Source organism: Lagenorhynchus albirostris, chromosome 1 (assembly GCF_949774975.1).
Source record: "Lagenorhynchus albirostris chromosome 1, mLagAlb1.1, whole genome shotgun sequence".
NCBI lineage: Eukaryota > Metazoa > Chordata > Mammalia > Artiodactyla > Delphinidae > Lagenorhynchus > Lagenorhynchus albirostris.
The window spans coordinates 74,506,511-74,532,795 of record NC_083095.1 but is presented as its reverse complement, the minus strand read 5'-3'; the positions used below and the strand labels follow the sequence as shown (position 1 = coordinate 74,532,795).

Here is a 26,285-nt window from a genome sequence, read left to right as displayed (position 1 = left end):
CCTCGCTGGCAGCTCCTCAGCTCCAGGGGCTCTGGAGGCACCTTTCAGCAAAATGAATCTCCTTAGGCACCAGAGTCATTTGTTTTCCAAACTCCCTTCTCTGGTCTCACTAATTTCCAATTTCCCTGCATTTGACAAATGCAATTAACAAGCCTCCATCAGTTCCTGGCCGACAGCCCTCATCAGTCAATACGGAGACTGCAGGAGGCTGAAGGGGGAGGGAAGGTGCAAGAAGGGAAGGTTGCTGCAGTATGGGGGAGAAGAGGCTTTACCCCTCTATTTCTGTGGATAACCCTTCCCAGCCCCTTGGCCTCAAAAGACGACACTCCACTGTCACCCTCACCAACCACTTTCTTCCTTCTTGCCAACTAATACAAATCAGTGTTTATGCCCTCCTCTCCCATTTCTTAAGTTTCTCCCATCAACCTCCTCTATCTCCCCTACGTCCTATGTCTTGTCTTTAACAGAAGGCCTTGCCATCTGCTGCCACCATAGCTTGGGAAGCCCCTCAGCGCTGGGTGTGATAAATCAGCCATCTCTGCTCTCAGCAGGGCCTCTTCCCCACCCACACGTTCCGGTGGAAATCCTGTGCCGCTTCCTGCCCAGGAGACTGTAAGTCCACCATCATCTCCTTCCGTCTCCCACACTGGCACACACTGGAGGGCCAGGACAGGGATCACCAGGCTGGTGGTCACTACTGCTTTCACACACACCTCTGTCCTCTCTTTTCCCAGGGTCAAAGGCTTCCCTTCCCAACTGGCTTACCCTCTTCACCTTTCTGCTCTCCATGTAGCATCAGCCTCCCCTCCCCCACCACAGGAGGAGAGCTTTTTTCCTCCGAGCTCGGCCTGGTACAGCCCTGTGCATCTTTCCACCTCATCAACTTTTCATCTCTTTGCAAACAGAATCAGGAAGTCTCTCCCTCCTCCCTCCCTCTCCTTCTCCTTTGTTATTAGCTTCATGAGTGGGGACGTTAATGTATTCACTAGACGATGTCTTCACACCGCTGTTTCCTGTAATTACAGTCACTTCCCTCCCACTGTCCCGGCTTATTTGACTGTAAAGTGCTTGGAGGAGGGACAGTGTGGAGAAAAGACACAATACAGGCTGAGATCGAGTAGTGTAATGTTAACATCCAAGAAAGTAAAACAAATAATTACCTCTGCAGTAGCTCATTAACAACGGGTAACACATGGAGGTCAATGCACCAGAGATAAAAAAAAAATGATGGATACAATCAGGGACCCCTCCACTAGAGGATGGGGAGCTGTACCCATATTACCAACAACAGTCACCCCAAGCAAGGCAAGCAGCCACATCTGCCCTCCTTCAGGGGGTAGATCCACTATATTTGTCATGTAGATCAGCTACATTGTTACTGGAGACTCGGATCCAGCCATCCTCCCGGACATGGTAGAGGTTGACGGAACCTCCTGAGTAGGCATCTCTGTAGGTGGCTTGGTAGATGGCGCGACGGGCCAGATCATAGGCCTCTTCCACCTCCAGGTCATAGGAGTAACCCCTATCCATGACCCCATAAGCATACACAGAGCCAGAACCTACAGAGAAGGTGGCCCCCGAGATCCGGTTTCCTTCACTGTCCACGTAGTAGAGGCCTGGAAAGAGAGATGAGGTTAGTAAGAAAAAAATGATCACCGCTTTTGACATCTGATTCATCCTCCAAGGCAACAGTTCTCCATTCTTGTTGAAAACCAGGGGAGACCAACAGAAATACAAGAAAATAGCACTTCTATAAAATTACTTAAAAAAAAGGTGAAGAAATCAAATTAAATTTTAAGACTTCAGGATTCTACACATACCATCCCATCTTACCTCACATTACAGTAACTGCCTTGTCTGTCTTCTCTGTACAACCAAAAAGCAAGTATAATTCAAATGACTTAGGTTTCAAGCACAGAACTTCAGGCACTGTGAGAGGTAATATTTAAGACAATCCTGGGATTTCCCTGGCGGTCCAGTGGTTAAGACTCTGCACTTCCAACGCAGGGGGTGCAGGTACGATCCCTGGTTGGTGAACTAGGATCCCACAGGCTGTGCAGCCAAAAAATGAAGGAAAAAAAACCCAAAAAGACAATCCTAACCCTCAGGGTTTAGACTATCTGGAGTGCAAGGCATACGTCACACAGTAGGAGAATAAAGCCTATAATTTTAAATCATATTGTAAAGACCCGCACTGTCCAGTATGGTAGCCACTAGCCACATGTGACTACTAAGCATTTGAAATGAAGCTAGTACCACATGCTAGCTAGTACCACATCATCATGATATTTTGGATCTACTGGGCTAAATAAAATATATTATTACAATTAATTTTCCTTTTTATTTTAAAAAATGTGGCTACTATAACATTTAAAATTACATGTATGGCTCACACTATATTTCTATTGGACAGTGCTGGTACAGTGGTAGGCCAGGTCAATCGCCTATTTTTTTATTTTAATTTTTTAAATTAATTTCTTTTTTTTTTGGCTGCGCTGAGCGGCTTGTGGGCTCTTAGTTCCCCAAACCCGGGCCCTCGGCAGTGAAAGCGCACAGTCCTAACCACCAGACTGCCAGGGAATTCCCCCAACCACCATTTTTATAAAGTTTTATTGGAACATAGCCACAGTCATTTGTGTATATATTGTCTATGACTACTTTTTTGCTAAAACAATGGAGCTATGTAGTTGAGACAAAGATCATATAGCCTACAAGCCTAGAATATTTACTTATATTTGGCCCTTTATGAAAAAGTTAGCCAACCTCTGGTATAGACAAAAGTTTAGACAAAGATGTAGTAAAATTTTTATCATTTCCATCTGCCCACTGGGCCTCTCCAGCTGGATGCCTTTGTCACCAAATTCATATTTAAATTTCCTGTCCTCAAATACTTTTAGTGGTTCTCCATTACCTACCAAACTCATCCGTCTTCTGCCCCACCAATCCTGCTGTATTTTCAAATTCTGTCAATGCATCACTAATATTTTTCCTATTTCAGTGGTTCTCAACACTCACTATGCATCAGAATCCTCTAAGGAAGTTTTTTTTTTTTTTTTTTTTTGCCACAACAAGCATCTTGCAGGATCTTAGTTTCTGGATCAGGGATCAAACCCAGGGCCCCGGCTGTGAAAGTGCTAAGTCCTAGCCAATGGACAACCAGGGAATTCCCAGGAAGTTTTTAAAAAAGATGCCTAGGACTTACCCCAGGTATTCTTTTTCAATTGGTCTGGGTGGGGGACAAGCATGGATCTAGATTCTTAAGTTCTTCAGGTGATTATGATACAAGCCAGGTTGAAAAGCACTGCCCTTATCAGTTGTCAGGTTCCAATGGTTCTAACATGGAGCCCCTCCTCAAGTCCCATTGCCCCTACCTTGCCTAGCAGCTCACCATCTGGTTCCAATTGCTTCACAATTAAACTAGACTTTAGTTCCAATTAAATTAGATGTCCAGTTACTTCCCCCAAAATCTCATGCTTCTTCCCTGTCTTCTTTTGTTCATTGTTTCCTTTCTCTCATTTTCACATCCAGGAAAATGAGTCCGCCTCAATTCCTCCCATCAGAAGCAATCCCCCCACCCCCCAAATTCCTTCAACATTTTATTGGTTCTCTTTAAAGCGGCATTCATCTCATTCAGCCTTGCATTAAGTAATCTGTGACCCTTTCTCAGTCAGCTTGAGGCCGGGGGCTGACTCATCCTGAATGGGACAGCTTGTCAGGAAGGCTTCTTGAGATGGTACAATTTAGGTTATGCTATGACTTCCTGGGTTTTCCTTGCTAGCCAGTTTCTGTACTCTCTTACATTGTTTTCCACCACCTGGGACCAATCCAATAGCTAAGGTTCAAAACAACATTTCTGAAATGCTACCCTAGACCACACAAGATGTATGGAACTCTTCTTTCACACTTTTCAAAGAGAAAAGTGTTTCAATTTCCAAAGTAACAAACTGAGCTCCTCTATCACATGCACTTTTAAATCTCTCCTCATTCATCCTCTATTTCTTTTTTCTTTCTTTTTTTTTTTTTTTGCGGTAGGCGGGCCTCTCACTGTTGTGGCCTCTCCCGTTGCGGAGCACAGGCTCCGGATGCGCAGGCTCAGCGGCCATGGCTCACGGGCCTAGCCGCTCCGCGGCATATGGGATCTTCCCAGACCGGGGCACGAACCTGTGTCCCCTGCATCGGCAGGCAGACTCAACCACCGCGCCACCAGGGAAGCCCATTTCATCCTCTATTGAGTAATGAACTAATATTCTCCAAAGCAAATGAAAAAGTGGTGGGTATCCTACAGTTGTTCAAAAGAGGAAAACTAGGCATTTAGAAAGCAGGTAAATGAGGGAATTCCCTGGTGGTCCAGTGGTTAGGACTCAGTGCTTTCACTGGTCAGGAATCCCTGACAGTTCAATTTCTAGTCAAGGAATCCCGCAAGCTGTGCAGTCAAAAAAAAAGGAGTGGGGGGCAGGTAAATGAATGAAGCAAAACCAATAGGAGGGAAGAGTAACTATTTTCAAGCAACAAAGGGGAAAATTAAACAGAAAGTGACTAGCTGTATCCCAGCTTGACTAAAGGGACAGTCACAATTGGCTGAAAAAGAACTGATATCAGATACAAGACTGAATTTCCTGGCAAGGTTTTTATATACCAGAAGGAAAAATAGGCTAAGGAATTTCTTTTCAGAGATGACAACAGGACCTAGGTGATTATATCAAGCAAAGAAAGGAGATGAGCCCCAAAGGGCCCCGCTTCTAGGCCAAAGACTCTTCAGGAAAAAAGGGAAGAGAAATGACTAACTTTTGAGTAGGTACTTAGTGTCGCTGTCCAATATGGAAGGCACCAGCGACATGTCGCTGTGAGCACCTGAAATGGGGCTAATGACACATGCCAAAATGATAATAGTTATTTTGGATTAAGAGAACTGTTAAAATTAATTTCACCCATTTCTTTTCACTTTTTAAATACATCCATTAGAAAATGTAAAATTACATGTGCGGCTCACATTGTATTTCTATCAGATGGCACTGACTAGAGTTTTTATGTCTATTAGCCGATTTAATTCTTAAATACAACTCTTTGCAGGTCTTATCATTTTACAGGAAAGGCCAGAAGGAAACACATTATGTGTCAGACACTACATGCTTGACATGTATTACCTCATGGAACCTATGTAACAGATGATGAAACAGTCTGAGAAAATAAGCAACCTGCCCAAGGTCACATGGGTGGTCAATGACACAGCTGATCTACTTCCCTGCCCCTTCCTGCACTACAGCCCTTCCTTGAACAAACAGACGAAAAGGACTGAGAACTAACCAACACATCCCCAGCACTGACATAAGCTCTTCCATTCATCTGTTCATCCAACCCCTCTTCTCTGTAGTGCCAGCCCAAGAATCACATGGTTGCAGCTTAACTCACCAGGGCCTCTCTTATCCCAGCCACAGATCATGGTGCCCATGGACAGCCCCATGCCTTTATACTGATACACCATGTTGGCAAGCAGCTTGGAGGCAGCTGCTACCGAGATGCGTTCCTTGTTTCGAAGCTCATAGATTCGACACTGCCGAGCCAACAGCCGCTCCCAAAAGCTGCAATCCGCTGCACCCCCAGCCATGGTACCCAGCAGGTAGGGGTTGATCTCTATCACCTTCTTTACTGTCTGGGAGGCAATGTAGGCACCTGCTGTGGCCCGGGAGTCTGCTGCAACAATGACTCCATGGCGAAACTGTTAAGATCAGAGGAAACACAAAACAGGCCACATGAGACCACAAAAACATCATCTTTGACATTTCTTTATGCATCAGTGCAAACCCAGAACATCTCTGTCTCTGCCGTTTTATACTTCACAACATACTTTCCCTCATATTAATGTCACTAGAGCTTCACATCAATCCCTTGACATGGGATTACCTTCAGTATTACCTTCACTTGATGGCTGACGAATGAGATCGAACGACTTACCCTAGATCATACAGCCAGTTATTGCAAAGCTGGGCCAAGAATCCCAACTGTCTGGCTCCTAGTACAGTGCTTCCTCCCACCAATCTTCCTCCTCAAACCATAACGTTTCGGTAACCCTGGCCTATCGGGGCTTCTCAGTTTCTAAAACCTTTGGTGGTTACAACAGCCTTCCCTCTGCCAGTGTTCACTGCTGCTGCGGCCTTTCCTGGACAGGAGCACCCTGGGGTCGCCTAGGTATCAACCCAAGCGGCCTCGGGCTCCTTCTCCCACTTACCACACGCCCCGCCCTTCCAGCCCCATCGCCCCCCACTCCGGCCAGAGCGAGAACCGAGGCCTCTCGGGGCAGTGACACAGCAAAACCGCCGGGGTTGGGGTGAGAGGTCCGAGCCTCCGTCTGGGTTTCGTGGCCGCGACCACCGCGGGTTCCGGACCAGCTGGGAGGTCGGGAAGGGCGCGGGCGCACGGAACTGAGCCCGGCGCGACGGCTGGGTCCGCACCTTGAAGGCCAGGGTGGTAGTTCCATGAAGCATTTCGATTCTCGGCTCCTCTGGGACACCCCAGCTGGGCGCGACCAGGCTCAGCCCATCGCTGGGACTCCCTGGACCCAGGTCCAGCAGATCCGCACGACCCCCGAGCCCGAAAAACCCGCGCCGGTTCACGGGTAGCGGCCTCTCCAACACGCTGGCCAGCGCCATGTCTAGTAAGGGCAAAGGGAACTGCCTGCCAGAACGCCTAGCAAAGAGCGGCCGGGCAACGCCTCGTCGTCACAGCTTCACTTCCTATTAAATCTATCACAGGGAGCAACCATTTTAACTCCTGGCAACCACGCCTCCAAACACAAGAGCCAGACGCGAGTGATTATTTTCACCGAGGAGGAAAAAATAAATGGCTTCACTCCCCTTAAATTACAAAGAGATGTGGCTGCCATCTTGACTTTGGTCACGTAAACAACACGGGATTAGATTAACCTCAAATTCATAGGAAGCAATCGCAAACGTCCAGGTTGAGGGACGGAAGTGGGGCCGGCCATCTTTCAGAAGGGCGTGACTGGATGAAATCCTGTTCTAAACGGTAGCGGTAAATCAGCCCCGCGCCGCCCCGCCCCGCCCGGTGTCCTAGCAACACTTACATCACTACTGCTTCAGCAGTCTGTTAACGCGACTGAAGTTGCCATTTTGTGTAAGGGCACTCTCTAATACTGGGTAAAATAATGATCTACGCTGAGGCCATTTTCCTATGAAGTTAGTAAAACCACAGTAGTTTGTGCTAAAAAGCGCAACAAAATAAGAGCGCTATACCGCTTGTTGTTTGATAACATCAATCGCCACGCTACCCACGTTCTCTAACAGTAACCAGTTTTTAAGATTCAGCATTGTCTTTACTCCCACCCTCTGGTGGAAATTCTATTGAGTAATGAATTGACCAAAAGGCAGATAGAAGAATAAAGAAGGAAAAGCAAAGGGCCCAGTTAATCCACAGACTGGGTTCGCAATTCAGCTCCTGAATAACTGAGTCAATAGTAATTTACCATTTCAGAGCCCGGAGGAGAGTTGAGGCTCCATAAAGATGTACAAAGAGGTTTTCTGACTTAAGCTAACTAAGACAAGCTCTTGTTCAGGAATGTGCTGTATTTCATTGTTTCTTCCTCTCTTCACCCACCTTCATTTTTCAGCCCTTTTGGGAACCATAACAAGCAAGGAAGTGGGCAAGTGTATGAAATGTTGCCTCCTGCTTTATGGTTCTATGAAGACAGCATCTGCCCTTCCTTGTTGGATTCCAGCAGCAACATCCATCAATATCTAAATTCCTGGGCTTCCCTGGTGGCGCAGTGGTTGAGAATCCGCCTGCCAATGCAGGGGACACGAGTTCGATCCCTGGTCCGGGAAGATCCCACATGCCGTGGAGCAGCTGAGCACATGCACCACAACTACTGAGGCTGTGCTCTAGAGCCCGTGAGCCACAACTACTGAGCCCGTGTGCCGCAACTACTGAAGCACATGCCTAGAGCCTGTGCTCCGCAACAAGAGAAGCCACCACAATGAGAAGCCCGTGCACCACAACGAAGGGTGGCCCCCGCTCACCGCAACTAGAGAAAGCCTGTGTGCAGCAACGAACACTCAACACAGCCAAAAATAAATTTATTAAAAAAAATACACACATATATATATATATATATATATATATAATTCCTCTTTCCTCTGATGCCCAACTCAGCCCCTCCTCCTCCCAACAGACTCTGAGAGTGTTGTATTTTTAATGCTGAAATTTGGCAACTCTTTCCAAACCCAACCATCAGAATGTAATGAAGCAGAAGATCTTTCTGTGGCTCTCACACTTGGATGGTGTGGAAAATGCAGAGTGCCTCTGTTTACTGAGCATGTATTATTTTGCAGTCACTCCTGCAATGCAACTAATCCTCCTGACTTCTCTCAGTGGTTCTTTCCCTCTGCCACTAATGCTGTCTGCCTCTCTTAAGGCACTTTCACATTTTACCTGGTTATAAATATACATTTATCTCCCACTGGATTGTGAGCTTTTAAAGACAGGCATTTCTCGGGAATCCCCTGGCGGTCCAGTGGTTAGGACTCCACACTTTCAGCGCCAGGGCCTCAGGTTCAATCCCTGGTCAGGGAAATAAGATCCCACAAGCTGCACAGCATGGCCAAAAAAACCCAACAACTGTAAAGACAGGCATTTCTCTATTATTTATCTCTGTGCCCGCTGTGTGCTTAATACACGTTTGCAAAATGAACACATGAAAGAATGACAATAATGTTCTTCCAGTCACAGAGGCTTGAAGCCCTGGCTCATCTTGACAACTCCCCTTCCTTTACTCCACGTCCACTAGGTTGCCAAGTCCTGTTCATTCTCCCTCTACAGTGCTTCTCACATTCTTTTTCATTGCAACTGATACCGCCTTTGGCTTCTTATGTCCTCACTCCTGAATTACTGAAATATTCTGATTTTTCTGGGTACAAACTATATCTCTAATTTATTCTGCGCAGCACCAGATTGATTTTCCTGAAACATCTTGATCTTATCATTTGCCTGCTTAAAAATGGTCTGTAAGGTTCAACTCCTCAGCATGCATTCAAGGCCTTCCATAATCTGTTCCCAATTTACCTTACATTAGTTCTCTGCTCCAAGCTCCCACTCAGGGAGACCTCAAAGAGGAGAGGTACAAATGATCAGTGCTGCTGTTGGTGGGAATATAAATTGGTGCAGTCACTATGGAGAATACTAAGGAATTTCCTCAAAAAAAAAAATTAAAAATAGAACTACCATATGACCTAGTAATCCCATGTCTGGGTATTTATCCAAAGGAAATGAAATCATTATCTCGTAGAGATAGCTGCACCCCAATGTTCATTGCAGCATTATTCACAACTGCCAAGATGTGGAAACAATATCCATCATCAATGGATGAACGCATAAAGTGTTATATATGTGGTGGAACATTATTCAGCCATAAAAAAGAAGGAAATCCTGCCATCTGTGACAACTTGGATGAAACCTGAGGGCATTATTGCCAAGTGCAAGAAGTCAGATGGAGAAAAACAAATACTGTATGATCTTACTTATATGTAGAGTCTAACAAAGCCAAACTTTTAGAAACAGATAGTAGATTGGTGGTTGCCAGAGGCTCAGGGTTGGAGAAAATGAGATGTTGGTCAAAAGTGTACAAACTTCCAGTCATAAGAGGAATAAGTTCTGGGAATCTAATGTACAGCATGGCAACTATAGTTAACAATACTCTTGTATACTTGAAAGTTGCCAAGAGAGTAGATCTTAAATGTTCTTATCATAACAACAACAAAAATGGTAATCAAGTAAGGTGAAGGATTTAACTTACCTTATGGTGTAAACATTTTGCAATACACAGACACACACACAGAGGTATCAAATCATCATATTGTACACCTTAAACTTACGCAATGCTATACGTCCATTGTATCTCAATAAAGCAGGGGTTGGGGGAAGAAAGCAATGATAAGTGCTGTAGTTCAGAGGTGAGAGAGTTTGGTATAGATTGGGGTGAGGTTGGGGGTCCAGGAAGGCTTTGCCAAGGAGGTCTGGATCATTTCCTTAAATATCACTTAGATCCCCTTTCTTCTCAAACTCACAGTCTCTCCTCTCTCGGCCCGGATCTGGGAAGTATTTTCAGAATAGGTGGTACTTAAGCCAGACTTGGAAAGATAGGATTCAAAAAGATGAAGGGGAGGTGGGAGATGTGTTAGGAATTGCGTGAAAAGAGGTTGTGGTGGATGGATTAGGATTGGACCACAGTGGGCCTTAAATGCCAGCCTAGGGTGGACAACAGGAAAGCCCGGCATCCCAACCACTAGGCCACCAGGGAACGCCCATGGCAATCTCTTCTGACTGTGCCATTGCACTGACTTGTCTCCACCTTTCCCAAGGCTGGCAGCCCTTTCAGAGCAGGGGCAGGGCCTTATTTATCTTTGTGGACCCAGTGCCCTCCACAGGAAAACCCAGAGGAACCCAGCTCTGCTCCTTCCACTGGTGCCCCCTTTCCTTTTCAGTTTCCCAGCCACCACCCAACTCCAGGTGCTTGGAGGATGACAGACAGGAGACTCCTTGGATGACGCCCGAGTGTGTCATGGGCAGCGTCTCCCCAGCGCTGGAGACTCTACCGGCCTCGCTCTGTCTCCCCTCAGCAGTCCTCTGAGGGAGAGGGCGCTGCTCCATCAGCCAGTCCCAAAGCCTGGTTTGGGGTTAGGGAGAAGGGAAGCCACAGATCACACGCCTTCCCAGCTGGTTCTGGCCGCAGCCCAGCTCCTCCTTGCTCTCTCTCTTCCTCCGCCTGACCCAGCTCACAAATCCCTGCTTTGTTCCTTCCAACCTTCGCTGGACCCCAGGGATGGCTCTGCAGGATGTGTGCAAGTGGCAGGCCCCCGACACCCAAGAAGCCTCACCTCACCTGCCTCAGGCTGGTGGCTGGGCTGTGCCCCAGGGCTGGGACCCTCAAACCTTCCTGCAAATCCATGGCCCCAGGCTGGCCCATGGTACCACGACCCTGGCTTTCCGCTTCCGTCATGGAGTCATCGCTGCGGCTGACACGCGGTCCTCCTGTGGTGACTACGTGGCCTGTCCAGCCTCACGCAAGGTCATCCCTGTGCATCAGCACCTCCTGGGCACCACCTCTGGCACCTCGGCCGACTGCGCCACATGGTACCGGGTGCTACAGCGGGAGCTGCGGCTGCGGGCACTGAGGGAGGGTCAGCTGCCCAGCGTGGCCGGCGCCGCCAGACTCTTATCAGTCATGATGTCGCGCTATCGGGGGCTGGATCTGTGCGTGGCCACTGCCCTGTGCGGCTGGGACCGTTCCGGCCCTGCCCTCTTCTACGTCTACAGCGACGGCACCTGCCTGCAGGGGGACATCTTCTCAGTGGGCTCTGGATCTCCCTATGCCTATGGTGTGCTAGATGGCGGCTACCACTATGACATGAGCACCCAGGAAGCCTATGCCCTGGCCCGCCGTGCTGTGGCCCATGCCACCCACCGTGATGCCTACTCGGGGGGCTCCGTGGACCTCTTCCACGTGCGGGAGAGTGGATGGGAATATGTGTCCCGCAACGATGCCTGGGTGCTGTACTCGGAACTGCGGAAGCTCCCAGGGCCGGGGCCAGAGCAGGAACGGGAGGAGGAGGCCATCCCGGACAGAGCCGGTGAAGGCGGAGAACCGTCTGTGGCACCAGCCCCGGGGGACTCGAGGATGCCCGCAGAGGCGCTGTGAGCAGCAGGAGGACCTGGGGGCCCAGCCCCGGGAGTGGGTGGCGGATGGGGCCGCAGTGGGGGCAGACTCATGGCGTCTGGCTCCTGCTCTCGTGGGTTGCCGGCTTCATTTGTTGCAAGTCTCCATCACTTTCTCCTCCCAGAGCCATTGAGGCTCTCTCCGACATGTTCCTGTTGGCGCCCAATAGATTGATCCAGCCTCCTTCTCAGCACCGAGTCCTCTTTCAGCAAGTACTTATTGCGCACCGGCTGCACGCCAGATGCTGTGCTAGGTGCTAGACCCTCTTTTCTTGCCATCCTCCTTTCTGCTTTTCCCCTCCTATCCCCAGTCTCTCTTCCTCTCGTTTTAGTCCTTAGCTCAGCTTCAGAGCCTTCGCCACTTTCTCACCTTGGTGAGTGGCGATGGCTGGAGGAGAATGGAGTGGGGAGAGTAGCCCAGCGGGCCCAGGCTGGCAGAGGAGACAGTGCAGCATGTACACCTGGGGGTGGCCATGGGCTTCCCACATCTGTTTTTCTTCTCTGCCCCCCTCCCCGACCTGACCCGAATGACCATGATGCAAACCCCTTTCCTGAACGCAGTTTTCATGATAACTCTTTGAGGTAAAAATGATCCTCACTTGACAGAAGAGGAAACAGGTTCAAAGGGTTATGTGACTTGCCCTAGGTCACACAGTCAGTGCAGAGATGATGCTGGGGTGCAGGCCTTCCGCTCCAGGGCTGTGGTCCTTCAGCTCAGTTTCTCTCCCAGGGCCTCTTCCTGCCAGGCGTCTGGGGAGTGACGTGGGGAAGAGAGCAGTTGGGCCGTGCCCCTGCCTGGTGGCCAGGGAAGGAGGAACCCAGAGGAGCCCGAGGGCCTGGAGGGCTGAGCCCCCTCTACCCCCGCTTGTCAGGACCTGAGCCATCGCCCCAGGCACCTCCCCCCCCCCCACCCCCAGTCCCTTGCACTCTGGCTTCCAGGCATGTCATGGCCATTGCCCAACTTCTCCTCCTGCTGTCCCTTTGCCTTCTCTCCAGCCTCTCTTTCCAGTAGCTCCCTCTGGGCATGAAGAAAAGAGAGAAGCGTCTGTGCTAGTGGGAACTGCTGGGTTAGCACATCCTTTCCCACCCCCCTGTCCCCTTGCCGCTCCCTTGTAAGCCCTGACTTGGCGATGCAGGCTGACAGCTCCAGGTGGGATGCCTCCCCACCCTCCTTTCCCCAGGCCAAGTGAGGGAGGAAAGCACGGTCAGCCTAGGAGGTGGCACCTGAAGATTCCTGAATCTTCTTTCTCTATCCCATTCCTACAGCTTCCAGTCCCAAGATGAACAATACCTTTCCTCCCTCTTGGACACCCCTCCTCCCAGCCTCCAGCCCAGTCGTGAGCCCCAAGCCTGCACCTCAGGCTAAGAATTCCTCCAGGCAGGAGCTGGCCAGACAGAGGAGCCCCAGCAGACTCTGGCTTTCAGGGGATGATGGGAGAGGACGGAAGAAAGCTGAGGGAGTCCCAGGAGGGAAAGCAGTAGGGGAGAGGGGGGGAAATGGTCAGGGGAAGGGGGGCCGCAGAAAGGTGCCCAGTACAGGAAGACTAGGCTTCGAGCCAGGGTCTGGGAATCTGGCTGGTGGTCTCCATAGCAATTCTTCATCCCTCACCCACTCCTCAGCCTCAGGGGAGGAGGTGCAGGACACTGGCAATGATCACTAGAGGTCGAGGACCCCAGGCCAGCTTGGTCCTGGAGGAACACAGGAGGAAGGGCAGCTTTTGCCCAGGGTTCAAGTGTTTGATTGACGCAGACATAAGAGGGGGCACCTCCACATGCAGAGGTGAGTGTGGGTCTGTGACCTGTTGTATGTGAGTGATCCGGGATAGGCGATGCATGTGCAGTTCCTATGTGCAGAGACAGGAAACAGGCTGGAAGTTATCAGGGAGAAAGACGGGCCTTATCACTTCTTTTGGGGAAAAGAGGTCCAGAGTGGGGTGGGGCAGGGCTCACCCCACTGGTTCGATACTTCTGCATCCTCCCACCCCTGTCCTGAAGCCCCAGGGGTGAGAAAAGGCAGGGAGGGAGGGGCGGGCTAGCTTGGGGTTGCCACTTGAGCCCAGCCCAAGGCTCCCTGAGAACCACATGCAGCTCACCCCCTGGAACACTCTGTGCCCCTCCTCTTCCCATTAATCAGGGAAGGAGGATTAAACCCAGATAGGGAGGGCATAACAGGGGGGGAGCCCCACTCTTCTTGCGTCTCCTCCCATCACCTCTCCCTTTCTCTCTCTCTTTTCCTTCCATGGTTCTGCCCTTCTTCCCTCCCTTTGACGGATTCTGTTTTTCCAATGGTGAGGTATTTAAGACCAGAGATAAGCCTGAGGGTCTAGCTGAAAAGCCTGTTTCCCTACATTGTTGTTTTCCTTGAAGCTTAATGAGTTGGGGAGGACCTCAGGAGGGTGTTAAGGAGGGCTGGGAGAGGAGGCAAAGGCCTGCATCCCACTTCAATGCACCCCTCCTCGCCCAGGGGCGGCCCACGAGTCAATCCCTCCTTCTCTCCACTTACTCCTGGAGGCTTGATGCAGACATCAGGGGAGACCAAAGGTGTGGATCTAGCTCTGAACAGGAAGACTTGTCCTTGTGGCTCCCTGCTTGGAGTGCTGCCTCCTAATCGTCTCCCTCAGGGGCGGACAGTCTGCTCTCACACAGGCCTTCAGGCAGGCAGGGGCCCGGTTCCAGCCTTCAGCAGAGTCAATGACAATGCCAGCATCGGAGCAGGGTCCTTGTTCTCCCACTGCCTGGTTGCCCTAACCAAACGGCGTGGAAGGTACAAGAAGGCGTCCTCCCATTAGAGCAGCCATCCCTGATTATCTGCACTCTGCACTTGGAGGGAAAGGTCACAAGGACCTATCGGGACCCATCTACTTGAGTCCCCAGGAGCCCTGCCTGGAGTTACGAGGCATGGGTGCTAATTCTGCTTGCCGGGTGGACCCCTTCTCTGCTTAGGGAGTGCACGGTGAGAGATGCTGGCCACCTGCTGGGCTCCCACCCCAGTTGACTTTGATTCAGCCCTTCGAACAGCCCGCCTCCCTGGTCCCTCTCCCTCCTCTTTGTGCCCACAAAGAGTAAGACCAGAGACTGGGAAGAATAAAAGGTGGGGCAGCAGGCCCCAGGTCCACTGTGACTGTGCCACCTCGCCCTGGCCCACCCTTTCTCCAACTGGGACCACAGGCCCCAGGAGGCACTCACTGGCTTACCCCCTCTGCTCTTCCCCACCCATACTTATTCCTAGTCTAGAGCTCCTCTTCCTCTCTTCTTAGTCTTTTATAGCTCCCCCTTTTCTCCACTTTCTCCTTCCCACTTTCCCCTCTGGCCAATCTCCACATCTTAATTTCCTTGGACAGTTTGAGACCAACAGAGAACCCAGAGGTTGTGGGGGTAGAGGTACATGTCATTATCTCTTTCGTCCCTGTATGGTGTCAACCCAAAGCCTCCTCTATTAAGGGGACTTGAAGCGACTGTCCCCCAAAGGAGAAAGGAGAAGGGGTCGAGGGGGTGGGCTTAGGCCTCTCCTCCAGCCCTTTGGCACAGTGACGCTCTTACAGACACCTGAGTGCAGAAAGGAAAGCAGGACTCCAGCTTTACAAAATAAAGTGTTTGTTTATTATGAAATTAGAGATGGAGGCCCCTCCCCTTCCTCCCTCTTCCCCCTCCCCAGCTGCCTCCCTCTTTCCTTCCCATCCCTCCCCCTGGGGCCTGGGAAGCACACAAGACAATGCCCAGAGCTAGGTTGCCCAGGGCCGGCTGACGGCTGGGCAGAGCTCCAGGGAGGCGGCCACGTTGGGGGCTGGAGCTCTTGCCCCGGGAGGTGAGCTGGCTCCCTCTCTCGCTGGAGGCCAATGGAGCCAGGATGAGGCCATGAGTGATGGATGGAACCATGCGGGCAGGTCTGCAACGACAGGAGAGCCCGAGTGAGAGGTGGGGCGTGAGGGAGGGCTTTGGGCCACCCCTGTGTTCCACATAGTCTAGGGACACTGACCTGGGGCAGAACATCCCCTGCAGGAGGGTGGGCAGCAGTGGCTGGAAGTTTCTCTTGTTTCTGGGATGGACAACGGAAGAAACCAAAAAGGCAGTCACAGGGACCCACAGAGAATGCGGGCAGATGTGGGCAGGAGACAGACAGAGAACGTGTGTGCGGGCACGGGCGACAGACAGAGCAGTGAGTGACAGATTTAGAATGGGGGAGACCAAAACAGAGCCACAAGAAAGTGGAATCACAGTGAGAGAACGGAGAGATTCAGAGTCTGAGCCGCACAACGCAGTCCCAGACAGGGAGAGTGTCAGAGACAGAGACAGAGATCCCTGGAGAGAGACGAACAGACGACTCAGGACGAGGGAGGTAAGGGGGAGGTTGCCCTGGGGAAGTGGGGAGGAGGGACATGGGGATCGGGGAGGCCTGGGGACCCCTGGGCTGCTGCCGCCTGCCTGGACCCCGGGGGCTCACTCAGCGGGCCTGTGCAGCCGTCACGCTGTGGCGGGCAGGGCCAGGCCGGCTCTCAGGGGGCCGGGGGCTCCTTGGCCCCGTAGAGCTCGGCCAGGGTGCGGAAGAGCGGCCCCCAGTCGTCCAGCGGCTCAGCGGGGCCCGGGGCGCCGCCGATCTCGCTGCCGGAGCCCAGGGAGCTGAGGGAGCCGCAGGAGGAGCCCCGGCCCTCGTAGCCGTACACCTGCACCGAGTCGTAGGGTGGGACGCTGGGGTCGTCGTCCGCCCCGCGCAGCCGCAGCGCCAGCAGCTGCGCCACGTCGGCGGGGCCGGGGGGCCGGGGCTGGCGCGGCGCCCTGGCCCAGGGCAGCACATCTCGGCGCGCGGTCGGGCCGGGAGCCAGCGGGGCAGCCCCGTCGGGGTTTTGCAGGGCGCTGATGTCGAAGGCCTCTGTGTCCTCCTCGCCGCCGCCCTCGTCGTCGTAGGTGATGATGTTCTCACGCACGTCCTCCTCCTCCAGCACCATCAGGGCTTCCTGCTTCTGGCGTCGCAGGGCCACGAAGAGCACCACCAGGGCTGGGGGAGAGGCGCACACGGGCCGCTGAGCCGGCAGGGCCAGGCGTGGGGCAGCCTGGTTCCAATCAGAACGGCCTAGGGGTGGCAAGCCCTGGGTTTGACATCTGGCAAAGCTTGTTTGAATCCTGACTTCAACCCTTTACTCGCTGTGTGACCATGGAAAGTTGCTTAACTTCCCTGAACGTCTTTCGCCCTTAGATTGCTTGTGTGGAAAAGAGGGAAAACATATTTACCCCTCAGGGTTGTTGAAAGGATGAAATACCAAGTGCTGTGCCCAGCGCCACACGGGGCCCAGAGTCAGGGCTCAATAAACAGTTTTTATGGCTCATGACTCTCATTAGATTGACAGGCCAGGGATACGAGGCCAGAGCTTTTGTCTCAGATGCAGGAGGCAGTGGGAGAATCCAGGCACGAGGGTTCCTTCGAGACCTAGGATGGATTTCCCTATGTCCGGTGTCCTCGTTCCTCTCCACACACCCTGCAGGCCTGGACCCCACATTTATGTCCCACTGTGGCCTGACTCACCAAGCAGGGTGCCCACACAGGTGATGATGGCGAGCAGGGCCCCGGTGCTGAGCCCAGCAGGTGAGAGCTGAGCCTCGGGCCGGCAGGAGGCCACGGAGCCATCGGGCCGGCAGCGGCACACGCTGACAGTTACTGTGGCGGTGCTTCTCAGTGCCGGCTGCCCCCAGTCCCACAGTTCTATGGGGACCAGGTAGGGGGCCTGGCGGGGCGGGGCGGGGCGAGAGGGCAGCAGCAGGCTGGCAGAGCCATCTGTGGGAGAGGAAGGTGTTGGGTCACCTCCTGGGACACGTTCCCAGTAAGGTCGTTGCAGTCCCAGTAAGGTCGTTCCCAGTAAGGTCGTTGCAGCCCAGGGTCACCTCCTGGGACACGTTCCCAGTAAGGTCTGTGGGGAAGGTTTGCAAAGAGCAAAACCACATCCACCCTGTGTTGGTTTTTTTCTTGCCCCACTGCGCGCGCGGCTTGCAGGATCTCAGTTCCCCAACCAGGGATTGAACCCAGGCCACGGCAGTGAAAGCCCAGAATCCTAACCACGAGGCCACCAGGGAACTCCCCAAACCACATCCACCTTCTGTTGGGTGGAGGGCCCAGGTAGGCAGGCAGGGCCGAGGGTGGTAGAGGAGAGGAGGGAAGCAGGCATGGGCACGGTTGTAGGAGGCTACCCACCTCGGTTGTCCCGTACAGTGAAGTTGGCATCGGGGTCTAGGGGACCTTGAAGGGAGATACGGCTATTGTTGCCGACTTCATCTCTGTCCAGGGCCCTGAGGACCTGAATCAGCTGGGAGGAAGAAAAGAAGCCTTGTACGGAGTGGGCAGCTGGAGAGGTCTTGAGTTCCCGACCCCCCTGCCTCAGCGGCTCACCTGGCCGGGCGCTGCAGATTCACACACAAAGGTGTCGTAGGGCTCCGCCAGCTGGGGAGCGTTGTCATTCTCATCCAGGGTCTGGATGGCCACTTGCACCCGGGAGGCCTGTGCGGAGCTGTCTGAAGCCAGAAACACAAACACGTACACCCCATGCAAGCACACACATCACAGTTACGCACAACACACGGGGTGTGTGGGCACGGATGCCATACGCAGCACATAGCATGCATGTGGGATACATGAGATAACGCATGCAATATGCAAGTAGCAAACAATGTTGCGAAATGAATGGAACAAGCGCATACAACAGCCATGTGGTACCCGAGATGTGTGCAATACATATACCACATACACTCAACAGGAGTGTAGCACCCATAACATACATATACAAGAACCCACATGCAGGGTACACGTGCCATAAAGGAAAGGTAGACAGAGGTTGCATACCGGATGCACACAGACAGTAGCCATGAAACATACAAACACATTCATACCGTCCATTTGATGTACACTCAGTGTTTTAAAACAAATGCAACATACATGAAGTGAATGTTCAATATATACAGTGAATGTAGTATCACGACCCCCAAGATGCAGAAAATGCGTTTTCATGCACAAAACCGGTGGACACACACATACACACACCATCAGAGGTCTGGGAGGTTGTGGTGTAGCAGTGAGTATCACTTAGAGTTGACCTTGGGGAGGCAGGAGCTACGTGATACTCAGGGGCAGAGCCAGGCCACCCTGGGTACCACAGCCAGACACAGGCCCCCTCGTCATTGGGTGGCTCCCACCATTACCCTGCCTTGCTTCTCACTGCCCGTGGCATCCAAGAGAAAATGGAAATTATGCATCCCTGCCTGCCCCAGTGTTCACCTCCTCTAGGCTAAACCTCACAGTTCCTTTAGTCTTTTCCCCGAGTTGAGGGAGAGCTGGCTGGCTTTTGGGAAGGTGCTGAGCTGACAGCCTGGGCAGAGGAGCAGACTGCCTGGTTAAAGGGTCTGGGATACCCTGAGATGGGACGGGGCTGGGGCCCATTCCTTCGCTGCAGTTAAGGCCCAGGGCCTGCTAGTCAATACTGGGGTGCAGGATTTGGCAGGAGATGAGAAGACACTGAGGGGAATACACACACACACACACACACACACACGCGCAGGGCTACGTATACACAGGCAGCCACAGACACGCTACATATACCACAAATACACACAGGGACGTTCACACAGACAGACACGCATGTACTGCCCCAGAGCTGCACGGTCATAAACATAAACCTATCTACATACAATTCGACACGTATGAGAGGCAGTATGGCAGAGGAGACAACAGCTGAGATTCTGCAGCCTGACTGGGACTGAGGCCCCACCACTTAATGTCTGTGTGACCTTGGGAAGTTACTTAACTTCTCTTTGCCCGAGTTTCCTCCCTTTAAAATGGGGGAAAAAATCGTACCTTCTTCATAAAGTTGTGGTGATGATTAAATGAAGTAACCCACATTTGGTACTTAGAACAGTGTCCGATACACAATAAATAGTAAATTATTACTATCTGTCCACAAACACATGCACAAAACAATATATACAAACAGCTACTTGTATCTATCACTATATACATCCAATTACACATATGCACAAATAATATAAATACAATTCTATACACTCAACTACGTACACATATATGCAGCTATAGACGTATACTCACAAACATGGGTATGTATGTATATGTACTTTCCACACGTGTGGAATCATACACATGTAAGTACACACCCACGTGTACACACACACATAGCTCTTCACGGACATGTACAAGTACGTATGCACACAGTGACAACTTCCCTAAACAGGACACAGACGGCAAACGTAGGAGACCCTGAGGCATAAGCAGGCATGGTGAGGAGAGGTTCATAGAAGGGAGGGAGGTCTAAGGCTGAACCACACTACCGGTGACCGGTGACTGACATGGGCAGTGCATGGAGTTGGTCCCTCTCCCTACCCTTGAGGGCTCCTGGCAGGGCTTCCCAGAGAGGGGCTCCTGGCACCACCTCCCCACCCTGGCCCCGGTCAGCTCCCAGAGGAGGGGCCCAGCCCCGCCCTGATGCCCCTTCAGCCTGAAGCAGAGAGTGGGCCAGGCAGGGTCTCACAGGGTGCGGGAAGCTATTCAAGGTTAGATTTATTTCCGGGTTGGGGAAAGTCAGGTATGGGAGCCAACTGAAACTGAGGGGAAATGCTCAGGCAGACCCACTGTGCCCAGCCCAGGCAGGAGACCAGAAGGCCTGCCTGGTGGTGATGATGCAGGCTGGGGACCCAGTGGCTGTACGCTGGGTGAGGGTGTGATGGCACTAGCCGCCCTCCCCCACCCCCGTACGTCCGCGCCCAGGGACGGCCCCTCTGCTGGGAGGCTGCTGCCTCCTCCCGGTTCTCCCAGGGGCCCAGGACTCCTCACCGACTTCTGTGGCCAGCACTGTGAGGTTGTGCCAGACACGAGCCTCGCGGTCCAGGGGCACTGCCGTGCGGATGGTACCATCTTCAGGCTCGATGGAGAAGCAGTGCTCCGGGTCCGTGTTGGGGAGGATGGAGTATCTGGGGAGATGGAGTGGGGCTGGGGGCTGATCTGCGGCAGGGCCAGAGCTTGCAGCTACCCCTCCCTCCCTCTGTTCACCTTGCTGGGCCTCATGGCTCAGCTGGGCAGAGGGCCTGAGCTGGCCAGAGACGCGCACCCAGAGCCATAGTTCACGTTAGGGTCCCCTCAAAAGACAAATATCCCCGGGGAGTCATCAACATTAAACACCTGTCCTAACATGCCGGGGACTGGGTTTCATGGGCGTGCAGGGAGAGAGACAGAGGTGACGTCGGGTAAACACTGCCTGTCTTTCCGACTTCTGGGGCTCTGCTCTGGGGACCAGGGACCCAAGTTCTAGCCCTGCTCTGTCTCAGGTCAGCTGTGTGACCTTGGGCAAATCTTTTAACCTGTTTCCTCAACTACAAAATGGGAATGACTCCCTCAGTGCTATGACAGGGATGCTGGCTGGGGCGGTGGAAAGAGTGGGTCTTCTTGGGGCCGACAAGTCCGGATTTGAATCCCAGCACTGCTACTTACTGACTGTGTGACCTTGGGCAAATTACTCAACCTCTCAGGGCCAGGCCTCTAAAGCAGGGGTCCCCAAACCCCGGGCTGCCAGTACTGGTCCATGGCCTGTTAGGAACTGAGCCACACCGCTCGCGTTACCGCCTGAACCATTCCCAACGCCCCCCCAACCCCCCGCTGTCCGTGGAAAAATTACGTTGCACAAAACCGGTCCCTGCTGCCGAGAAGGTCGGGGACCGCAGCTCTAAAGCAACCGGAGCTGAGACGGTTACTACCCTTATCTACTATCCGACTCTCACAGGTTGTTGGAGAAGGAAATGTTATCAAGCGGGTAAAATGTGAAAAGCTGAGCGAGCGGTCAATAGCCGTGGCCATCAACTGATCCGTCGCACTCATCAGATGAGGTTCCATCTGCTCGCACTGCCACCGGGAGGCGCTACTATCATCCACCCAGAGGGATGGGTGGAGAGTGTGGGAGGGGTCAGCAAGGTCCTCCAGCCCTGCCCTGGCCCCAGGCCTGCAGTGAGGGAGACTTCTGCCAGGAGGTGAGCGTGATTTGCAGTAAAGGGGGCACATCCTCGGGCGGGAATAGCATGCTGCTGGGCCCTGGCCCTGAGCCCGCCTGCACCCCAGCTCACCTGATCGGGCTGGCCTGGGAGTCCAGGTCAGCAGCTGACACCTGGCCCACCAGGGTCCCGGGAGACTTGTTCTCGGGGACTGCCAAGATGTAGGCAGCCTGGGTGAAAGCGGGTGGTTCTGGGGCATCCTGCACAGCCACGCGCACTGAGGCCACGTCCTTGAAGGGCCCTCGCCGCAGGTAGGCTGGGTCGATGAGCGTGTTGGTCGCCTCCACACGGAAGGAGTAGGAGCGACGGGTCTCGAAGTCTAGGGGCTGTGGTGAGGGGGACGGAGTGACTGAGGCAGGGGGGAACCCGGGAGGTGGGCACCAGAGGGGCAGTGGCCTCGGTGGTCGGGGTGGGGTGGGGCGCGGGTTACTCGGTCAGAACTCTAGGTCTGCCCCCAGTTCCGTCACAGACTTGCTCTGTGCAAAGTCCTGAGCCAGTCACTCCCCCGTTCTGGCCCTTAGGCCCTCATCTGAAAGACGAGGAGATGACCGTAATCTCTAAGCTCCAACACAGGGATCCCGACCGAGCCTGTTCTAGCCCTGTTAGAAGCGTGTCCCATGGGGCAGGAGGCAAGTGTGAGTGGGTCCGCAGCGCTAGCAGAGAGGAGGCTAACCTTGCGGACAGTGAGGAGGCCATCTCGACCCCGGGCGTCTGTGCTGATGCTGAAGGCCTCGGACCCCTCCCCATCCAGGATGCTGTATGCCATGAGGGCGTTGTCCCCCAGGTCTGGGTCCTGGGCCCGCAGCCGGCCCACCAGGGTGCCCGGCCCAGCGGTCTCCACCACGGAGAACTGGTACAGGCCTTGGAGTGGATGGAGGGAGACGTTCTGAGAGAGGTCCCCGGTCCTCCTCCCTCCCCCAGCACATCCTTCTCCCAGGCCTGGCTGGGGGAGGGGTGGGGAGGCTTCTCCCGAGGCTGTAGGGCTGGGGGGCGGTCAAAGGGCGGCTCAGGTGGGGCACTTGTCCCTTACTCTGAGGGAACTTGGGGGGGTTGTCGTTGACATCGCTGAGGGTGACCGTCACCGTAGTGCTGCCCGACAGCCCCCCCATGTGGCCGCCCATGTCCTTGGCCTGAATCACCACCAAGAACTCCTCCTGTGTCTCGCGGTCCATGTTGGGGATGGCGGTCCGCACCACTCCTAGGGGGAGAGACGACGAGTCAGGGGGTGCCTGTCCCCACGGCTGCCCTACCCGCCTCCCAAGCTCTATCCTCACCAGTCTGGGGGTCCACAGAGAAGAAAGGCAGTCCATCCAGCACAGTGTACACCAGCTTGGCACTGTTCCCGTAGCTGGGGTCATCGGCATCGTGAGCGGTCACCTGGATCACTGATGTCCCTGTGGGGGACCCCGGCACTCCGCTCAGCCGGGGCAGAGCCAAGTGGGGAAGAAGGGTAGATGGGCGGGACCCAGACATGAGCGGGGCTGAATTGCAGGAGGTGGGTTCTGGGGCGGAAAGCGGTCGGGGAAGGAGAGGTGAGGGCACTCTAGGAGATGGGATCCGGAATGTCCGGACCTGGGGTACTCACCGACATTGGACATCTCGGGTACTGTGGCGTGGTAGGGCCCAAGGGGAAAGATGGGTGGATTGTCGTTGATGTCTTGCACCTTGATAATGAACTCCGATGGGGGCTCCAGGGGTCGGTTGGAGGCTCGGTCCACAGCTTGGGCCAGTAGAACGTACTGTGCCTTCTCCTCCCGGTCCAGGCTCTTGGTGACATGGATATTGCCTGTGGCCTCGTCAATCACAAATACAGTGCCTGCCCCCTCTCCGGTCAGCAGGTACTTGGTGCGGCCCTCACCCCTGTCCACATCTGAGTGCAGCTGTAGGGATCGGGGAAACATGGCAGCGGGTTCCAAGCATAGGGACAGAAAGTTAGAGTCTAAATCTAGGATTGAGTGGAGTGTTGGGTGTCCTGAGGGACCAAGGTCATTGCAGAAGTGAGGAAGTTGCGGGGCAGGGCCTTGAGGGTTAGGGTAGACATGGGAGGGGTGGATCCCTACCTTGCCAATAAGGACAGGCTCTGGTCCGGCATATTCCTCAATGACAAAGAACTGGTTCCACACCCAGCTCCGTCGGGTCCGAAGCAGTGCTGGTCCTGGGGCCCCCTGGGACCCTGCCCAAGCCTGGGCTGGGGCTGCCAGGCGCCCCATGCAGCTCCAGCCACCCAGCCAGGTCAGCAGGAGCCTCACAAGGCCCCACATGTTTGGGCTCAGCCAGGGCTCTGTTCACTGCTCCCGGGTGCTGAGGCATGAGCTGGCTGGGGCAGAGGGGCAGATGCTTCGGGGCTGCCCCATGGATCCACACCTGCAGGATGCACAGCTGTTTACGGTTAAGGAAACCCTTAAACTCTTAAACCTCCCCAAAGTTAGATGCGGAAGATCACACCTCCAAGGAACCAGACGCCCCACTGCCCAGAACCCAGACTAAGACAGAGAGCAGACAGTCTGATCTTTCCCTCCACCCAGGCTCTGCCCGTATCCACCTCCAGCCCTCCAAGCTGATAAATCTCCGGCCACTCAACTCTGAGTAGAGAAGCTTGGGAAGAAGATAGGAGAGGGGATGCTGGGAGGGCTTGGAACCCCAAACTGGCCCCTCTGCTCCCAGGGTGGGCATGCAGCTTGGGGCTGGAGGAGATGGGGGCTACCAGGGAAAGGGCTTAAAATCCAGGGATTGGGATTCATGGAGGTGGGGTCTCAGGGCGCCTAGGTCAGGCTGAGATGACAAGCAGGGCAGCCTCAGACAGGGTTGAGAGCCTGTGAAAGTCCGTCCTCCACAGGCACTCTGCCTCTCCAGAACCTGCCCCCGACACACAGCTAGCTGAAGTCCTTGAAGGGGGACTGGGCTCCCAGGGCAGAGTGGGGGGCCAGAGCTGAAAGAAGAGGGGTGGTAGAGGCCGAAGACTGGGGAGGGGGAGCAGAGGCGGACCCAGAGGCTAGAGACACAGCGTGATTAAGGGTGAGACCAAGACTCAGGGACTGTCAGACAGAGACAGAGACAGAATGGCAGCAAGAGACAGGAGGAAAGAGATCAAAGGAGGTAGCCTGGGTGCCTGAAAGGCAGAGAGGAGTCATGGGTACCAGGATTGAGAATGGGTGGAAGAGGGGGCAGAGGGGCTTTCAGTACGTGTGATGACCAGGAAGGGGCAGCTTTAGCTGCCGGGGTTAGACCAGGCCGCCCCGGTGCGGAACTTCATTCTGGGAGAAGGGGCAGCCAGGAGGGGCTGTGGGAAGGAAGCTAGAGGACCCTTCCCACCACTGTCTCCTCCCTCTCCTCCAACGGGCACCCCTCAGGTGGCTGTGGCTGCGCCCCTCCTCCCGTAGAGCAGACATACACCTGACAGTCCTCTCCTTCCCGAGGGAAGAGGGAAGCCGGGGCCAGAGAGGGAGGCGGGACGGAGAGAAGGAAGGCGATAGAGGACTGGGAAACAGGATAGCGGGAAGGGAAGGGAAGAGGAGAGCAGAGGGAAGGAACGGGGAAGGAAAGGAAAGCGGGAAAAAGAAAAGACAGGAGAGGAGAGAAAGGTGGAGGAAGAAAAAGGCAAAGAGGAAGAGATGGAGCAAGACAGGGCAAGAGGGAGAGAGAAGGGTTGGGGAGCCAGGGAAGGGGCAGAAAAGGCAAACAGGCAGAGAGAAGGCAAGATGAAGAGAAATCGAGGGAGAGGAAGATGGGAAAAAGAGGGAGAGAGAGGTGCGAGGGAAGAAGGGAAAGCGGTAGAGCGCGGGAGAAGGGAGCCGGCAGTGGGCTCCCAGTGGCGGAGCGCACCGTTCACCGCTCTGAAGACACCCGCAGGCTGCGGGCCCCCTGCTGCCCCTCCGAGGATTCCCAACCGCGGGCTCCAGGGCAGGCGCCCTTACCTGGCAGTGCCAAGGGGCCCAGCCCGGTGGGGAGCGCCCCCGCCCGCCCCCGTCGCCGGGTCCCGGGGGCGCAGCCCCTAGCCGATCGGAGCGGGCGCCGCGGCTCCGCTGCAGGTCTGAGCAGCCCCGGCTAGAACAAGGGAGCGAGACGGAGGGGGCGGGGGAAGGAGGCTCCGCCTGCGGAGGAGCGAGGCGCCTCCGCGCCGCGCGGGAGGGCCCAGCCTCCGACCCTCCCCGGCCAGCCCTGGCCGCGCAGCGGGGGGCGGGGGCGGTGCCTGCTGCCCGCCCCCTCGGCGCTGCCGGGCGCATACAGATGCGGTGCCCCTCCCGGGCCGGGCCCGCAGCGCCTGGAGGGGCACTCGGGCGGGAGGGCTTCCAGGCCACGGCGCCAGGCCGTTTCCGAAGAGCTAGCGGAGAAGGCGCACCCGGGAGCGCGAAGTGGCCCGCACGCCCCCCGCAGCCGGGCGAAGGGCGAGCGCACAGTGAGCAGGGGAATCTGGAGCCCACTGCGGAGGCCCGGTTCGCCGCCCCCGGACCAGCCTTGGAGGCTGCTGTGGACCCCGGCCGTGAGGCGGCAGCATTTTGGGAACCTGTGCACGGAAGGGTAGCGGGCCG

The 26,285-nt window shown here is 54.4% G+C and overlaps 4 protein-coding genes across 13 annotated transcripts in view; 2 read left to right on the top strand and 2 right to left on the bottom strand.

Annotated features, from left to right (window-relative positions):
- Positions 1-7,060, top strand: part of REM2 (RRAD and GEM like GTPase 2) — a 120,444-nt gene extending 113,384 nt beyond the window's left edge. The window contains exon 6 of the transcript XR_009543887.1: positions 7,039-7,060. The gene's annotated coding sequence lies outside the window, so the exon portion shown is untranslated. The remainder of the gene's footprint in view (positions 1-7,038) is intronic.
- On the bottom strand, positions 1,109-6,914 carry PSMB5 (proteasome 20S subunit beta 5). 2 transcript variants are annotated; one of them, XM_060145809.1, is made up of 3 exons: positions 6,450-6,745; positions 5,410-5,716; positions 1,109-1,616 (listed from the first exon to the last, which is right to left on the bottom strand). In XM_060145809.1, the coding sequence occupies exons 1-3, from the start codon at positions 6,645-6,647 to the stop codon at positions 1,330-1,332; spliced, it is 792 nt and encodes a 263-aa protein (XP_060001792.1). In that variant the 5' UTR covers positions 6,648-6,745; the 3' UTR covers positions 1,109-1,329. The 2 variants fall into 2 exon arrangements, with proteins under 2 accessions (XP_060001792.1, XP_060001801.1); XM_060145818.1 differs by lacking the exon at positions 1,109-1,616 and adding an exon at positions 1,650-1,929 and having other exon boundaries at positions 6,450-6,914.
- A 3,771-nt stretch (positions 7,061-10,831) lies between the features above and the next one.
- Positions 10,832-11,707, top strand: PSMB11 (proteasome subunit beta 11). The gene has a single exon (XM_060168141.1). The coding sequence runs from the start codon at positions 10,832-10,834 to the stop codon at positions 11,705-11,707; it is 876 nt and encodes a 291-aa protein (XP_060024124.1).
- A 3,646-nt stretch (positions 11,708-15,353) lies between these two features.
- On the bottom strand, positions 15,354-25,818 carry CDH24 (cadherin 24). Of its 9 annotated transcripts, XM_060145679.1 has the most exons (14): positions 25,671-25,818; positions 23,817-24,120; positions 23,342-23,636; positions 23,031-23,150; positions 22,787-22,954; positions 22,430-22,617; positions 21,829-22,082; positions 20,549-20,685; positions 18,101-18,222; positions 17,906-18,017; positions 17,243-17,491; positions 16,166-16,792; positions 15,701-15,760; positions 15,571-15,610 (listed from the first exon to the last, which is right to left on the bottom strand). In XM_060145679.1, the coding sequence occupies exons 2-12, from the start codon at positions 24,015-24,017 to the stop codon at positions 16,218-16,220; spliced, it is 2,421 nt and encodes an 806-aa protein (XP_060001662.1). In that variant the 5' UTR covers positions 24,018-24,120; positions 25,671-25,818; the 3' UTR covers positions 15,571-15,610; positions 15,701-15,760; positions 16,166-16,217. The 9 variants fall into 9 exon arrangements, with proteins under 9 accessions (XP_060001680.1, XP_060001719.1, XP_060001652.1 ...); XM_060145697.1 differs by lacking the exon at positions 16,166-16,792 and having other exon boundaries at positions 15,354-15,610; positions 25,671-25,817; XM_060145669.1 differs by having other exon boundaries at positions 15,522-15,610; positions 15,701-16,792.
- Between the last annotated feature and the right edge of the window lie 467 nt (positions 25,819-26,285).